This window comes from Pundamilia nyererei, unplaced genomic scaffold (assembly GCF_000239375.1).
Source record: "Pundamilia nyererei isolate P.nyererei 1_Seehausen unplaced genomic scaffold, PunNye1.0 scaffold00063, whole genome shotgun sequence".
NCBI lineage: Eukaryota > Metazoa > Chordata > Actinopteri > Cichliformes > Cichlidae > Pundamilia > Pundamilia nyererei.
The window spans coordinates 1,988,207-2,006,637 of NW_005187464.1; the positions used below are offsets into that span (position 1 = coordinate 1,988,207).

At 40.7% G+C, this 18,431-nt stretch overlaps 1 protein-coding gene across 1 annotated transcript in view; it reads left to right on the forward strand.

The window, feature by feature from the left end:
- gnaz (guanine nucleotide binding protein (G protein), alpha z polypeptide) overlaps positions 1-18,431 on the forward strand; it is a 35,429-nt gene that overhangs the window by 3,547 nt on the left and 13,451 nt on the right. The window contains exon 2 of the mRNA XM_005735305.1: positions 13,135-14,443. Within this exon, the coding sequence (XP_005735362.1) occupies positions 13,721-14,443 (723 nt within the window). The 5' untranslated portion in view covers positions 13,135-13,720. The remainder of the gene's footprint in view (positions 1-13,134; positions 14,444-18,431) is intronic.

Sequence of the window (18,431 nt, forward strand, 5' to 3'; positions counted from 1 at the left end):
CTGCTTTTCATATTCAAATAAGAGCAATAGTGTAGCAAACCCTATGCTGAGTTGACCTCCTTCCACCTCTTTTGTTACTTGCTACATCCATTCCACTGGGTGACATAATGGCAGGGGACAGCAGGGACACAGTTGGTTTTAAAGTGACAGCGGCTGTTGAGGTAGTCACTCGCAACACCGTCCGGTGCACTTTTAGCAATCTTTTTAACCTTGTAGGTGAGCACACCACCAGCTTGGACAATTAAACTCAGCTCTATTACAGTTAAGTACCAAGGGGGCCTGAGCGTAGCTCCCTCAGCAGCCTACTTAATAAAATGATTAATCTAAGGTGTCATTTATTTCCTGGAGGGGGACCAGCAGAATTATCACACAACTCTTACAGCGTTTGTCTTGGTAGTTGTGAGAGTGAACATGAAACCCAATCTTTATGCAGGCACGGTTAAATAAACACTAAGGAAATGCGTGTCCCTAAGGTATGTGTGTGCACGTATATGTGTTTGAGCTGCTTTGCCGCTATGTTCAGGCGGGGCACCGCTCTGTTCAGCTGGCTCAGCATTTGTGTTTGTTTTGGGTCTTTAATCCTAGCCAGGTACTGGAACAAAGTGTCATCTCCACACAAACAGCTGTAAGACATGCTTTGGCAGCTCATTTTCAACAGGCAGCCGCTGATTGTAGAAAGGGCTAATAATCGACTTCACAGTAAAGCATCAATGAGGGAAAGCTGTCAGAGGAATCGAACAAAATCTTAGGGTGGGGTTCAGTGAATGAGTAAGGATTAGATTATCTTTGGTGTTATATAAAACAACACCAGCTCAATTCATCCTTCTCTCTCTCTCTCTCTCTCTCTCGTTGCCCTCCTTTCTAATCTTTGCTAGTAGTCGCATACAGGGGACTGTCTGTTTTCCTGAGGCAGGCCAGCAAGAGGGCCTTGCTTCCAGCACTCAAATCTGAGTGATGAGAGGGCACAGCAGAGGGGACTAACAGAGCAACTTTGTGTTCCACTGCACACACATAACAGTGGTCATATGACAACAAGGAGGTGGTGTAGAGAGAGGGTGGTGGTGAGCGAGGGCTACGGCCTACAACCGACTGCTGAGGGATGTTGATCTTCAGTGGAAGAAGTGAAAGCTGATATATGCCACATATATAGAGAGAGAGAGAGAGAAAAGGAGAGGCAAGCTTTACAGTCTGTACTCTTAGTTCAGGCTTTCTGGATCACAGCCACGTTTCTTTGTTTTGATGAGGGCGTGCAGGTCGCCTTTTCCAAGAAAACATCTGAAAATGACGTGAGGCTGGTGGTGTATCTCGGTGACTTCTTCTTGCTCCTTGCTGTTTCCATAAAGTTCGGCACTTTCACATAGCCGATGCTCTAGGCTCTTTCTTCATGTAAACACACAACATACAGTTAAACTATACTCGTCTAATTGAACTCATTTATTGAAAAACATACTTCATCGTCATCTCCAAGACTTCCACACCAGAAACCCACTGTAACATCAAAGATAGTTTGCACCTAATAGTTTAAGTAGCACTTTTTTCCCTTTTCATTTGTCATTGTCCTTTGTGCTTTAATTCTACAGAGCTCATTGGGTGGGTTAATGGCAATTAAAGTGTTGCATCTGCTGCAGTGTAAGATGTTTCTCTTTTTCCTGTTCCCGTTATCAAATCACTAACAGCAGATAATGCCTGTGGGTTGTAGAAGCCTGAAAGTGTCTGTTACCCGCAATTTCCTTCTGTTAGAGAAGGCGTTTATCTTATCTGTCATGACCCAAATGAATGCTGTGCTGTAGTGAGTGTTTGAATGCAGATTACAGTGTTCATAGCACCAACCTGCATTTGATCTACCTAATACGGTTCAAAAGCCGAAGAATGCCTACTGTATCCAAAGGCATGCATGCGCGCCCCCGTTTGCTTTTATACAGCAGCACGTGCACGCGAGCCTCTAGTGTCCACCTTGTGCCATCTTATCCCTTCACATCACACAGCGTACAGGCTCAGCCTGTGCACAAACATGCCATTGTCATCGCTGGCTGGCCTTGTGATTCAGTGTGACCCGCTGGATTAGAGAAGGGGGAACACAGCCGCTGAGATGAGGAACATTAAACAGAGTATTATCACGGAAAAGCATCTATCATACAGCGACCTCACCCCCACCCTGTCTCCACCCTCTAAATAGCCCACTGTTTTGGGGGAGTGGAGAGAGGAGAACACTGCCCATCATTGTTTTCAGTAATGAATGAGTTGTGTCCTCACATGTGTATACTATGCAGGCATCTTCCTCAGAGGTCTGCGGTGAGGACGTGATGGAAAGTAAGAACGTGAAATGTTAAAGAAACAATTTTGAGGGCTAAATTAAGAGTTTACAATGACCAGACTCAAATATGGAACTTTTTTTTAAAAGAGCATTTAAGGCCATTTTTGATCCACAGTGTTTCAAGAGTGTTTACAGAGGGAACATAAGTGATGTTGGTGATTTTGAGTTCACTTAACTGCAACCACCAGCCAATGGTTGGTCTCCTGACACGTGTTTTTGAAGCAACTGTGCGGTCATTACAGGTTCTCAGAATGCCTCTCCTCAGATGCTTCTCAGACACATGGCTGCAGACTAGACTAGTTATTCTTTGACAGCCCATTCAAATGCCTCTTCAGTGTATATATGTTGTTAACTATCTATCAGCTCTCAGCCTGGATGACAAGGCTTACTGCTTCTTTAGTTTTCACTATAATCCAATCTCCTCTCAAGAACGCTGATGTATAAGAAGTGAGGATTATTAGTGTGTTATTAGAAAAAAATGAAGGTTAAGCCATATGGTTAAATCTAAAGAGGTGCAAACTGCTGAATAGAGCTGTGAATGTGACGTAGAGTGGGGCGACCACAAAGCTCTGACTCATCACATAGAACCGGGCCTTCTAGGTTGGAAAACTTTGTTTATTTAATTCCTGTGAGATATGCAAACCAACAGAGTGCCTTTCAGTTATCACGATCGACAAGACACATGGCATGTTTATCTGAAAGCATCACATGGACCACCATAATCTACAGAATCTGTATTAGCAGCTAGCATCAGTTTGCAGCTCAAAGCATGAAACTCACTGTCTGCTTTATGTCGCTCATTCTGCAGCGTTGTGTTGCAGCACAGCCAGTCAATGAACTGAAACATGAAAATCATTCAGTGCAGCGTTCAGATAACCCAGATATTATTTACCAATTCTTTCTGTCCTATTACACGTCGCAGCTCTCTATAAACACACTCTGTGCTTTCATCCTACTTCATCTAGCTAGATTTCTGCCTAGCGTGCCCTGCTTCACATGATAATACTCACAACAGTGAATAATCTATCAATTAGAGTCAATCTATGTTTGTTTTTTTTTACCCGTGGAAGCAAAGTGACAGCAATTATCTACACAACAAATGCAGTATGGTTAAAAAATCCAGCCTTTTTTATTTGTTTGTTTCCCCACAAGGATTTTTGAGAGATTTAGATTGTCATAGCCACAGTAACCAGTTCCATTTTATCTTGCTGTGTATTAGCTGTTAGATGTAAGATTTCCTGGAAACCTTCCCAGACTGGTAACATCTCCAGCACCCTTTCCAGAAGCTCGAGCAGCACTGATTTAAGACTCCTCTCAGCCCCTGCTCTGCTTCTTGGTAGGAGACCTAAACAGAATGCCACTGGGACAAATGAGAACACACAAACCCAGCAGTACAATTAAATAACATACACAAAAGAAAAATTAAGAGTGGGTTATGTAACTGCTCGTGCTGCTCCAAGCTAATTTGTCAGCAGCGCTGCCTGTAAATGATTACTTTTTTCACAAGGCCCATTTTAGTGTCTTTTTCTTATTTTCTGTGATAAGAAATCCTGGTTATCTGGGTCATAATTTCCACACTGGAGCCACTCAAGTATATCAAGCTGGTAACGATGATAGAAAGGCTGCAGCATCTTTCACAATATATTATTGTAACTTAAAAAAGACAGTTACCAACAGGTTATCAGTCACTGAGTGAAATGTCTTGTTTTTTGTAAATGTAACTTGAGACAATTCATTCTTAACAACTGTGATTGCCTCGTGCAGCAAACGCTTCGGTGTCCTTGCTTGTCCTTGTGCAGACACCTACAAGTCCACATTGGAAACTGTTGCAAAACCACTAAAGGCACAATTGGAAACATTACAAATGATGAAATCAGAGTTCAGAATGAAAAAACTGCACAAACTGATCAGCAGTAACCGCACAGCACAACTGCATGCAACCACACAAAATGACAGGCGCACTTCATTGCTAAACAAAAGCAAAATAAACAATAAACAGACGATATTATGCAATAACTTGATGAACATAAAACTAATATAAAATGACCTGAAGTATCCAAAATAACAAATAAGGAAAACTAAGAAACTATAAAAAAAGAGTTCACTGTCGTCACATCCAGTAAGAACAAACCGATAAATGGGACTTGACCTGCATGAATGTCATGTGACCTGATTTGCGTCCTCACGAACATGCAGTAGTGGCTTTTGCTGACAAAGGGTAGCGTTATTTAGATCAAGAGGTTCGGGTGTGGATTTAGAGGGACATGAAACAAAAGTGTCTGAATATTACAGCCTTCTCTCATTTCTTTCAAGAAGGTGACGTTGAGCGAGGCTTTTGTGTTTGAACTCTCTTCACTTATGAATAGCCAATATGTGGTTTTGGAGACACCTACTGTAGCAGGAATTACCACAAAAGCTGCTTTGTATACTTTGTAAGGCTATCTGTCTATCAGCAGACTGCCATGACACCTCACAAGAGTGCATTTGAGTTTAAAATCAATGTCAGTTTTGTAGACGGGTATTTTCTGGCTCACAAAGGGGGTGGAAATACATCAAACGCGCCACCGGTCCCTCCACTTAAGCCTCTCCGCTTATGTCTGCTATATAAACATGTAACATTTGTCAAAGATTAAAGTTTGCAAGTCATTTTGTGGCTAATGTAATAATCTCTAATATTTCTCCATATGGTATCTACTTCACTCACTCGCTTTCTCTGTATCTGAAGCCGGAGCAGCTAAAAGGCAGTTTGAGCTTTCAGACTTAATTTCAGTCATGTGTAGTGCATCAACCACAATGATGTTGTGGTCCAAAGTATTCAGGAAAATACTGTATAAGATGTGAATCACATGCCTTCAATTCAAATTAGTTTTTACCGAGCTAAATATAAAATTCTCATCTTCTTCCAAATAAAAGACTTCCTTATTTCAAGAGTCTTTGCTGTATGAATGTGGATGTGTTTTTTTTTATATTTATGGTAGAAGTAACATAAAAACATGAGCACAGCTCCAAATAATATCCATGACTGTGTCAATGCCAGCCTGACAGATGAGGGCATTTTCTTATATATACCTTCATTTAGGAAAGAAAGCTTTTAAACTTATTGCATCATCACCTGTCGGTCAAATTGACTTAAGAAAATCCAGTCTGTACCAAATGGTGTTATTCATAACTTCTTGGAAGTTGCAGTCATCTCAGATTATTCACCACCTCTGTGGTAATCACATGATTGGGCAACTGGCTTTAAGGGCTGATGGTTTTTAAGAATCTCTTACTCGAGAACACCTCAGTTTCGTTTTAGACTGGACTTTTCTATATAAATATGACAATTACTCTGAAGGCAGAAGTGAAAAATGACATACTCAAAGGTTTGATCACTGCTTCATATTTAGAGATTAGCTTCTGTTTCATTTCTGAGGTTTCAGATATGACTATAAAAACAGGGGAAGAAAATTCTTTATCTTGATTCCAGTAAGTTGCTTACTTACCAGTAACTTTTTTTTGTGAGCAGTAAGCAAGCTTTCAGTCAGCAAAACAGATGCCTTTTGGTCAGAACACATAAGCACTGTTCCAGCACAGGGTACAAATGCTCGACTGGACTGGGCTCCAGAAAGTTGGGTGAAGTCCTCGTCGTTCTCGTGTCTTTCCCAACCCACTCCTGCGGAATCTTTGGAACTTGTGGGGCAGTCTGTCCTGTTTCAGGAGGCTGGAGTGGTCTACAAACATGCTGGGACTGGTGCTACCTGGACCCAGTGGTTCCCAGTGGAACATTACATTGGGAAAAAATGTGATATACACAACACAAGGTCATCCACACCACCTATCAGTGGTTTTAATGCTGCGGCCGATAAGTGTTCATCAAGAAGAATTACATGTGAATTTCTGTGTGATCCTATTAGAAACACTAAATGAAATAGTTGCAGTTTCACGTCACAGGTGCCACTTCCCAGATAGTTCTGCTTATATTACAGTCACACAAGGGAAAACTGGTGGGAGACTGTAGCAAGACCAAAATGATTGCAAATGTGTGCAATGAACTTTAAAATGGTTTCTTCACAGACAGGGACAACTCGCACTCAGTTGCCATCTTCAAAGCAACTTTGGTGCACTAAGACTTCAATAAAATGGTAATAGGACAGAGTCAGTCTGCATTTAGTCTGTCATCACCTTGCAATTGAACTGCATGCAGTCTCTTTGTGATAATGGTTAACTGTAATCATTCGATTAAAATGGCAATTCTGTTGCTGTCTACATACACAGAAATTCACAAGAATGGCCTGAAACTCATAGATTTGAATCCAAAGTTCAGAAACTCCTCCATAAATAGTGATCTAGTTGGCGTACTTTACTTTAATATAGGAATTGGAGTTGGCCTGTCTGCGTTTATTAATTAGATTCTTACCACATCTGCACAATCACCTTGTAAGTGGTCACCAAGAGGTTGAGGGTGCTACACACTCAACCAGTTCGTTACTGCAACTTCTTGCAACCAGTGACTGTAGATTTTTTTCAACTCATAACCAAATGCAAAAAAAAAAATAAAACAAAAAAAATAAATGCAATAATCAGACTACCTAGTTGCAAGGTCTTTGCTGCCTCATTTTTACTCTAGTGGGACTGAGACATTAGTCATAATAAATGTCCTACCTTTTGGATTCATTCTGTATGGATTTCAATAATTGCTGATTAAATAATAAATCTGCCTGTGAATTAACTTGCCTGCTTATTACCTGTTGGAGACAGTATTCTTAGGTTAGGGGTTTTTGCAATACAACAACTGAAACTGAAGCCCGCTGGCCATGGATTTAACACACACACACAAACATACACACAGCCCTGCTCACCTCATTCATAAACCATTACAAGATGACTAAAAGCACACCTGCACTTTTCACCTTTCTTTTAACATTCGACATTTTTCCTTTTCATTTATAAAAACAGTAGAATTTCCATTCTGCATATCACCAGGCGTTCTGTACTGCATTTGTCAGTCTCATCATTACACATCTCAGCACCGTCTTGGACCTTCAGTTGCCTTTTCTTTGTTATTCCGTTGACATAAGTTTCATTTCATTAAGCAGACTTCAGCAACATGTCTTCATTAGCTGCAATCAGATCTTCCAAACATGCTTTCTAATTGCTGTTCTTATCTGGAAAACTAAGTTCACTGTCAGGATCTGGTCACCACTCCAGTTTAATTTTAACTAATGTTTAACTTCTGTTTAAAAACTAAGGCTTTTAACTGATTTGACTAAAAGAAACACTTTCCCTACCTACCTATATGGTGTGATCCTTCCTGTGTGTTTAAACATCAGTATGAGATGTCAATGTTTGTTCACATACTGTCCATTCTGGTAAGTCATCTGTAGTCGTTACATAATGCATTTTTCTTTGAACAAATTTCATGTCTGAGCAATACCATTCAGCCTCTAATGGATTAAAATCGCCACTCAATCTAATGTGACTGACCCTAATTGTAAGAGCATTTTCGTGGGCTAAATAACTACAGCAGTAGGACAGTAGGAGAGGTTATACAACAGAAACCACCGTGACTGCATATACTCATCTTGAATCAATCGTGTGATTGTAATTATTTGCAGCATGGTGAATTAATAATTAGAGGTAAGCCTCTGGGAGCAGTAGTGAAGGGGGAGATGATGGGCCGTGTGCAGCCAGAGCTGTGCAGGAAAGGCAAGAGAGTGACCAGGCTCTGTCACATGATGGCTATCAGATTTCTTCAGCCCTCATGATGCATCAAGATGCTGTCCTTTCTGCCTGGCCCCCGTGGCTCTGCATTCACTCATCACTCGGCCTCCACGCTGATACTCAGTCATTCGATGTACCCATAACACTCACTTTCTAGAAGACGGTCTGCAATAGTTCTAGTACAAATATTCAGAGCTATTTTGTGCAAAATGCAGCAAAATCAAATCGATAGTTAGTGTATTTAGTCAATGCAACAAAACAAACAAACAAACAAACAAACAAACAAACAAACAAACAAACAAACAAACAAACAGGAGAAACTTTGTATTGTAGACTTGCAAACAGTTTTTCAATCCATTTGCAAGGTGAGCTCTTCCAATGATCTTTGAGACCTTGTAGTGGATTCATGCTGTGTTAAGCTGAGCAATTTTGCACTTTCCCAGACAAAAACTGACCAACAGGAGAGAATCGTTATATCTTACAGTGCTCCAGTGTTGCAATGTGAGAGAGGTTCAAAGTTGGTAGTTGCAACTAAAAATACTCTATATGGACAAAAGTACTGGGCCACACCTATTAATCTTTGAATTCAGGTGTATAAAATCAAACACAGAGCCATGCAGTCTGCCTTTACAAACATTCGTGAAAGAATGCGTTGTTCTAAAGAGCTCGCTGGATTCCAATGTTGTAATTGAACAAGATGCCACCTTTTCAACAAGTCAGTTTGTGAAATGTCTTCTAATGGATATGTCACCGTCAACACATTGTGTGACACATTGTGTGTAAAAGTCACCAGTGCTCTGTTTGCTTATTTTCTTTAGTTACAAACCTCCTCTGGCATTAACATCAGCACAACAAATTTCCCCTGAGAGCTTCATTGCACAGGTTTCCATGGTTAAACGGCTCCTGTAGGTGTGATGTGTAGGTGTCCCACATTTGTCCATGTAGTGCAACTGTGGTCAACTAAGCAACCTATAGGGCGAGACATGAAAGCGCACAATAATCAAAAATACATTGGCATAATAAAAAAAAAATACAAAAACAAACCCAAGTGGAGGCAACAAAAAAAGAAAACAAAGTTACTAACTCACATGATTTATTACAGCAGCAGGATGCAGTTAGAGTTTGCCATCTAGTGCAAATATTCAATTCAGTTCAGGTGTGTAACAATTCACAGCAACGGCCGCCCCGAGGTAAAGATCCTGCGGTATTCTGGAGAAAACCCCAACATTCAAGCGATCCCTTATGATCAAGCACTGTGCAATGGTGGGAAGTAAAAACTCCCAGAGAACCAGACTCGGGGAGGGGCGACCATCTGCTATAACTGGTTGGTGATGGTGGTGGATGAAGAGAAAGAGAAAAGATAAAAAAGAGAGCTGTGGCAAAACACAGACTAAGGGAAAAAGAAGACAAAAATTTGATAAAAATTGTGAAGTGATGAGTAAATATCCTCCTGGAGCCTATCGGTGGATGTTGGGGTGGTGGAATGGTTGAATCTGCAGGCAGCAATGCTGAAATGTCACGATGGGAAATTCATCAGCTTAAATACACAGAAAAAAAACCGGTGAGGTGTGCTTGAGATATGGCGTGAGGAGACTGAGGCACGCTACATAAATGACCCTGTGTGACTCGAACCAGCTCATAGGCTTCACGTCATTTGTGACATCAGAAATTTTGCTTGTGTGTGTCGTCCAGAGGTCTTTTTGTCAACAGCGGCATGCAGTTTACAAGACTGCTGAAAGCCCACAGTCTGTAGGCGCCTTTAGTTTCATCTGTCTTCATGTATTCTTGAACTGGCTCCATGATGTTGAGATCAGGTCACAGTGGCATCTGTTGTATATTGCCTGGATATATCTGGGGTTGTTGTCATGCTGTGGAATGAATTTGGGGCCTGTGTGATAGTATTGTGTCTGGTTACAATTACATTTTAAGTCTTTGCGCCAAACTCTTTGTAAGTTTTACCAAAGCCTGAGATGTATCCTTGTAAAGTAAAGTTGGCACTGTAAGCACGATGTGAAATCCTGATATAGAAATGATATTTTCTTGACCTTTAAAAGCTAATTATTTATTTGCTGTCGCTTGCATTTGGAGCTATTTCGACTTTAAACTAGACTGTATAATTTGTTACAAAGAGTAAGCATGTTTTCATCCTCTAGGCACTTTCCTAATTAATTTGTGTTTGTTTTTTGTTAAAATTTTGTGGGTTCCTGCTGCGATATGCTCTAGTTATCCATGTGTAAGGAAGAAAAAGGCCACGTTCCTCTCCATGCAGTGTGTAAATGTGTCTAATATTGCTTCACCAGTGCACTACTTCCACAGAAATTATCAAATAAGAGGTATAACTTCAAAAAGTGCAGAAATGTCAGAGCTGCATATTTGTGAAATAACAAAATGGAATGACTTCGCACGCAGCTTTAATGTGTTTCATGGGCTCTAAAAATCAGTGATGTGCATTAACCGGTTTGGCTGGCTTTGCCATTTTGAGAGGGTAGTAAGGTGCCTGAAGCCAGGAACCAACTCTCTTTTCTGTCTGTGTCATGATGCTTTATTATGGCTTTGTTCTGCTTTGTTGTCCTTTGTCTTTTGAAGAGTGGACGCCACGCACCAGAGTAAAAAAAGGTGCTCTCCTTCTCTCTGTGTGTGTCTAAAGATAATACCAATATTCTGCCATCACTTAGTCTGTTCCAGTGTGCACCCATTTGTTGCTGAATCTGATAGAAACAACAGTAGCACAGTTATTCTTGCTTGTAATTATTCACGTCAGCCTCTGGACATTTGAGACATTTATGTAAATTCAAGCAACCAAGCTTCTTCCAATGCAGTATTTGTTTTATTTAAATAAAAGTGATGCCATATGCAAATAATGTATGAAAATGGGAGATGAACGAAAACTATTTGCATGTGAAACATGAAAGATAGCCACACATATGACTGGACAAAGAGTAAGAGCTTTGCAGTAGCATGAAAGCATGAGAGGCACCTGCTGGCTTGAGCCTGTTATTTTCCACTTTGATAGTAAATAAGCATTTCACCTTGTTTTACTGAACACCAGCGCAGAAAGAGTGCAGGCAGAGACACTGGCTTATGAGGGAACTAGCATGAGATGCTGTTGTTTGCAAGAGAAAACACATAAATCTAAATCATCACTTCCCTTTCAAACGGTGGATAGTGTTTGTTTGTTTTTTGTTTTTTAGTTTATCTCGCCTGGTTCAATCCTATGTTTGACCTTGATTGTGTATAAAATGAGTCTGTGTGTGGTACTGTTAAGTGGATAGGCAGGGTTAGCTTGCCTCAGAGTAAGTGGTAACAAAAGACTCCTGTTAAGGGAAGTAATCTGAAGAGGCAGAACATGGGTATTATGACAATGTTTAAATGGGAAGTGTGCAGGTTAGTAAGCATGCTTTCAGTAACTATCTGCTGGATCAAGGAAGAATCAATAGTGCATTTATTTTTCATTTCTTCTTCTCAGTTTTTCATAAATATGCAGATAATAATGTCATACTAGGCTAGAGCTTGGCTTGGCATAAAAACCAAAAGCAGTGCTATCCCTACTCCCTCGAGCTCAGAAATAAATCTACCAGCACCTTTAGAGCTCCCTCATTCAAACACCTACCATAAGTACGTCTATGGCCTTTAGTATGCAGCTTGTTTGGATAACGACTTAGTCCCAGTCTTCGAACAAAATGTTAATAGTTACAATCAGAGAAGTTTTTAAAAGTAAGCACACTTACTGCTTACATAGAAAGAAGAGGGAAAGAGGACACCAGATACTAATAATAAAATACAGAGATTAACTGACCATCAATAAGTGTTAGCATCTCTATAAAAGCAGGAGTTTTGGCAGTTTGCAGGTCTGGAGCATTCAAGTGTGTGTTAACACAATGCCACCATCTTCTTGAGAGTGGACATCCCAGCAAATTCACCCCAGGGCAATGCTCAGAAAATAAATAAATAAATAAACCCTGAAAAAAACCCAACCTGAGCTACATCTTAGTTAAAGTTCATGACAGCACAATTAGAAAACTCAATAAGTATAGCTTTTTTGAAGGGTTGCCAATAGAAAGCTTCTTCTCTCTAAATTGAACATGGTAGCACAGCTTAGGTTTGCAAAGGTGAATCTCAACAAACTACAGGACTTCTGTAACAATGTCCTTTGGGCAGATAAGACCAGAGTGGAGATCTTTGGCTAAGATGCAAAGCTCTACATCTGGTGAAAACCAAAGGCGGCATATCAGCACACTGTGTGGGCATCCCACATACTAAGCATGGTGGTTTAGGGCAAATGATTCAGGCTTGTTTTGCAGCCACACAACCTGGGCACCGTGTAATCATTGAATGGACCATGAACTCCTTTGTGTACCAAAGTATTTTAGAGTCAAATGTGAAGCCATCTATCTGACAGCTCAAACTTTGCTAAAATTGGGTCATGCAAGACAATTATCCCGAGCACAGCAGCAAATCCACAACAGAATGTTTGCAAAAGGAAAGATCAAGTTGTTGCAATGACCGAGTCAAAGTCCAGATCGCAACCTGACTGAAGTGTTGTGGTAAGACCTTAAGAGAGTTGTGCAGAAACAAATTCTTGCAAACCTCAATGAACTGAAGCAACGTTGTAAAGAAGAGTGGAGCAAAATTCCTCCACAATGATGTGACAGACAAAAAAAAAAGATTACTTCAAGTTTGTACTGCAAAAAGTCTAACTACAAAATGTAAAACATGGTATTTTCACAGTAAATACTATGACTGATTTAAAAGGTATTGCCAAATGGAGCTTTTAAATGTAACTTTCGCTTTTATAACCATAGACTTAAGATGCAAAAAATACAATCCATTACAAGCAAATGAAAACATATTGTCTATAATTGCACAAAAAATGGACATGATATGAACCTCACTCTCCTAGGAGAGAGTCTGTTGTCAGCTGATCTGTTTGTGTAGGTACCAGACAAAGTAGGTAAGTGTTAATTCCTCCAGTGGTAACTATTTGTGCTGAAGTAAGCTTCTAACCTCCAGAAAAACAAAAACATATATAATGAATTGTCGCTTCAGCACAATTGTCATTAATAAAACTGTTGCTATTTATCTTGCTCACGACTCCTCTCTGTCTTGTGTGTTGGCAGATTTGGAGGCCTTCAGTTGACTGGGAGATATTTCACCACAGGAAGACCAAGCAAAACAGGCCAAAGATACAACTTTGGTGGATGATTTCAGAGGCTGAAAAAGGGCAAAACACTGCAAGAGCCATGTGGGAAGAGAGTGAAAGGGGTTTGCTATTTGCTCGCATCAAGCCTAAACACTTTCTCTACTGACATACACTGAACGTTCTCGAACCTTCCTCCAGAACATTTCCTCAGGGGGAGCCCCTGCTATGAACCCCAGGCTTCAGTAGGCAGTCAGACCTCAGAGCCAGGCCACTGTGTGGGCATCCCACAAGTCTGGGTTCTGCCCACACAGAACTCACAGACTGCCCCTGAACAAAAAGCATGAAACACTCCTGAGTCACTCGTCAGTGTGGTAGCTTTCCTGTCTTGTCCTCAACTAGTCTATTGTGAAATCTCTTCTTTCTCGATCTCTGAAGGCTCGTACACACAAAACCCCCTCTTCTCTCCTTCTACCGCCACATATTCAGTCACCACTTCATTACTATTTGCTTCCCCATCAAGTAGCAGCACGAGTTCCTTTGGGTTTACCACGTGGTGGAGGACCATGGGATGCCGTCAGAGCTCGGAGGAGAAGGAAGCGGCGCGGCGCTCGCGGCGGATCGACCGCCACTTGCGCTCAGAGAGTCAGCGGCAGCGGCGTGAGATCAAACTGTTGTTGCTGGGCACCAGCAACTCTGGCAAGAGCACCATAGTCAAACAGATGAAAATCATCCACAGTGGAGGCTTCAATCTGGAAGCCTGCAAGGAGTACAAGCCACTCATCTTGTACAATGCCATCGACTCTCTCACCCGCATCATCCGTGCTCTCAGCACTCTTAAAATTGACTTTCACAATCCTGACCGCGCCTATGATGCTGTGCAGCTCTTTGCCCTTACAGGGCCAGCTGAGAGCAAGGGGGAGATTACTCCAGAGCTGCTAGGGGTAATGAAACGTCTGTGGGCAGACTCAGGGGTCCAGGAGTGCTTTCAACGATCCAATGAATACCACTTAGAGGACAACACTGCCTACTACCTAAATGACCTGGACCGCATTTCTGCACCCGAGTACATCCCCACGGTCGAGGACATCCTGCGATCCCGTGACATGACCACTGGGATTGTGGAGAACAAGTTCACCTTTAAGGAGCTCACCTTCAAGATGGTAGACGTGGGCGGACAGCGTTCGGAGAGAAAGAAGTGGATTCATTGCTTCGAGGGCGTGACAGCAATCATTTTCTGTGTTGAGCTAAGCGGCTATGACCTCAAACTCTACGAGGACAACCAGACGGTAAGAAAATTCAGCTTTAAAAAGGCCCAACTTTTGTTCTGACAGTGCAAATGCTCTTATGCACAGATGCCTAAACAAATGCAGACAGGCAGCAGCCACTCAGAGTAGTGTGAAGAGGGACGAGGCAAATATCTACCCAATTTGCACAAATTCAGTAATTATTATCTCTTGTTAAAAGTTAATTGCAGTCATGAGAGAGGGATGTTTCTCACCATCAGATTAGAACATTAAAGTGGAGACAATTCATCTCTTTTATGCAACAAACACCATTTATCCGATTTACTGTGTGGATTTTAGGTACCATTTATCTTATCAGCAGCATCCTAGTCTGTAAGATTACTTCTGATTCTTTGACAGGTAAACTTAAAAGCAGAGATATCTAATAATCACTTGCCAGTGAACTGTAGTTCAGTTTCACAGCTTGGATATTCATGCTATGAAACAATCAATGTAAGAAATGGCTTCCGAAAAGTCATTTTTGCTGTGTCACTTCCTCTCTGTGCATCCCCTTCTAGAGCACAGATAAGCCTCCTGTGGTCACATGGATCCACCGAGACACACATGGTTTTTAGTTCGTGTCAGAAATTGTTTGCTATAACATCACTCTGAAAGTATTAAGGGACATGTTCAAAACACTTTTTAGAATCGGTGCTGTTAGATATTTGCTGACAATTAAGGTAACAATTGTGTAGTTTGATTACTGAGTTTCCTGGAACAATTAAGAAATAAAGATTACTCAGTAAAGCCATTGAGGCTTACATAACTTGTATGCTTAGTCTGGTCTCCTCTAAACCAATAAAATTATTAATTGCACATTTTCCTGAAAACCCTGGCAGGCAACTCTTAATAGAGACAAACTGAAGGGAGCAAATGCACAGTATCCAAATTTAGGGAACTTTGGTTGCATGATCTCTTCTAAGGAAAACAAAGATTTTTTGTCATTTTTATTTTTCAACAGGCAAAGGGTCTAGGACTTTTTAATTCTCTGCATAAATCCAGATTCCAAAATAGTTCTCTCGATTAAAACATGAAGCTCTTCTCCTACCTTGGGCTAAATGTGCAAAAAAACCCCACCGAAAAACAGTAAACTGTGGTTCCACTTTGTGCGTTTGTTTTCTGTGTGGGAACATTTTGTAATGCTGCCACTTTACAGTGTAAAATTTGCAAAACACACCACTGAGCAAAACCAAACCATGTGCTGCTGCTGACAGGTGCTGCTGTTACAGCTGTGACGCCAATAAAATTTCTGATAACTGCTTGTGCAACAAATGTAATTACCACAGTAAACAAAAATGAACTTAGCCACATTAATTCAGACTGGTAGCCACTTGTGACATGGTACCCAAGACTACTCAAAACACGGAATGATACTGCTTTACTGAACTTCATTTATAGTTTTAGTTTTCAATTTAGAAAGCCTTATCTACATTTTAAGTTCCTTATCTAATGTTTTTGGATGGTGAAATGGATTCTCTTTGCCTTAATGTAGTAATCACAGTTATTTTATATCTGTCTAAAAGAGAGGAACGGCTTGTGTTTGTTATCTTCTCTTCATGGTTTTGGAATTTAAACGATTTCTTCTCCATAGCATATTCATCATCTTATCTGAGTGTTTTAGAAAAGTTACTTCTTGTTTAACTGCCTCCAGGATAACGGAGGATCAACAATATAATTGTATTTGGTTATGAGGGGAGATCGTCTCTTGCTTCACTTTTTCCACAATCCCAGCATCCACTTTCACCTTGATGTTTTACAGTCAACTCCAGAAATAGCTCAAGCGCAGAGGAAACTTGGTCATTGCTGGAAGTGGACTGGCCTGATAATGCACAGGTTACCCGGATAAAACAGGGTGTACATCGAGCCAGGTTGGAACATGAAATCAATTAGCTTTATAGGTTAAAAATAAAGTCTGAGGAGAAAATGCAGTATGGTGTTAATTGAGTTCACAGAATAAAGTGTGAGGTTGTACCTGTGAGAATTAGCAGATTGTGCAGGCACTGTATAGCAATGGGAGTTAACTGGTGCAAGGAAAAACAACTTTTATTATTCAAACAAAGGCGAGGAAAGCTATCAGAGTGTATAAATCCAAAGGAAGGGGAGTTTTATGGATTGTCAGGAAAATGCATGATATACTTATGAATTTAAAAACCAAAAATGCCCTCATCAGCCACTTGATTGGGGACACCTTGCTAGTATTGGGTTGGATCTCTTTTGCCTTCAGAACTGCTTTAATGCTTTGTGGCATAGACTCAATAAAGTGTTGGAAAGGTTCCTCAAAGATTTTGATCCACATTGACATAATAGCATCACAAAGTTGTTACAGACTCGGCTCCCACTCTACTACGACTGAGCGGTGCTCTACTAGATTGGAATCTGGCTGCTGTGGAGGCCATTTGAGTAAAGTGAACTGTGTCTTGAACACCGCCACATTCAAGAAAGCAGTTTGAGATGATTGGAACTTCGTGTCATGGCAGAAGATACACTGTGGCCATAAAAGTATGGACATGGTCAATAGCAGCATCCAGATAGACTGTGGAGCTGTTACTAAAGGGCCCAAAGTGTACAAAGAAAATATCTCCCACACCATTACACCACCACCAGCATTCTGAACCTTCAATACAAGGTAGGATGTAGCCATCTTTTTATGTTGTTTACAAGAAATTCTGACCCTACCATCAGAAAATTGAGACTCATCAGACCAGGCAACATTTTTCCAATTTTCTCTTGTTCAATTTTGGTGAGCCTCTGCGAACTGATAGCTTCAGTTTTCCGTTCTTAGATGACAGGAGTGGTACAAGGTTTGGATTCAGAGATGCTCTTTTGCTTATATCAGCTGTAACAAGTGGTCATTGCAGTTACTGTTGCCTTTTTGTCAGCTCAAAGCAGTTCGGCCATTCTCCCCTGACCTCTGACATCAACAAGGCATTTTGACCAGAGAACTGCCGCTCACAGGATATTTTCTCTTTTCAAACCATTCTCTGTAAATCCTAGAGACAGTTGTGTGTGAAAATCCCACAAAAAACCTGAAATACTACAACCATGCCACAGTCAAAGCCGCTTAAATTACCTGTCTTGATGATGTCACATACCTCCATGTCATTGATTGTTTACACATTTGTATTAATAAGCAGTTGAACAGGTAACAGGTGTACCTAATGAAGTGGCTGGTGTATATAACTAGTTTTGGAGATATGCTGCCTCATCTGATTCAACCTGTATGTGTGTTCAATTAGTACAATTTGTATGTATTTATACATGCTTTGCAGTTTCAATTATCATTATCATTGCCCTCAATGTAAAGTTGTTTTGACTGTGAATACACAGTTTTATTCTTTAGTTGGACAATTAATGCAATTCACACTTGTGTCAAGGGGAATTCTTGGCTGGAAAAGCAAGAGGAAAGATATCCATGCTCTTTGGCTCAAAGTAATAGTTTAATCATTAAGCATTTTTGCAAAAGCAAGTTTTGATCTTTCTCGGGCAACTTGACAAAGAGAAGAAAAAAAAATGCATTTTTTAGAAGCTCTAATTTACACAGATCATTGTGAGCTCAGGCAGGTGAATGGGAACAACCACACATAGCATTCCTTAAATAAAAAGTTTTGCGTGAAAGCTTAGGGCCAACCCAGTGTGTATGAGGAGACAAAGCACGTACAAACTCCAAAACACAACGGAAGTGCTCCAGAACGCTAGGGGCAGTGTTGAGCTCGATTTGCAAAATAAACGGCAAGTTTGTCTGTATGGGACGGTCTAGTCTCCGTCGCGCTTCCCAGGTTGCCTAGCAGCCATGATACTAACCACTGGAAACGTGTCATACAACTTTGTTTGACAGAAATGAAGGAGAACATATTTTGTTCATTTGTTTGTTTGTTTCTACAAGAGCTTTGTGTGATTTGATAAGTATCTGAGGCTGAGGCCACAGGACAGTAAAACATGATTTTTGGGCTTCATTTCTGTACTGAACAGTCATTTAAGATTAGTTAGTAAA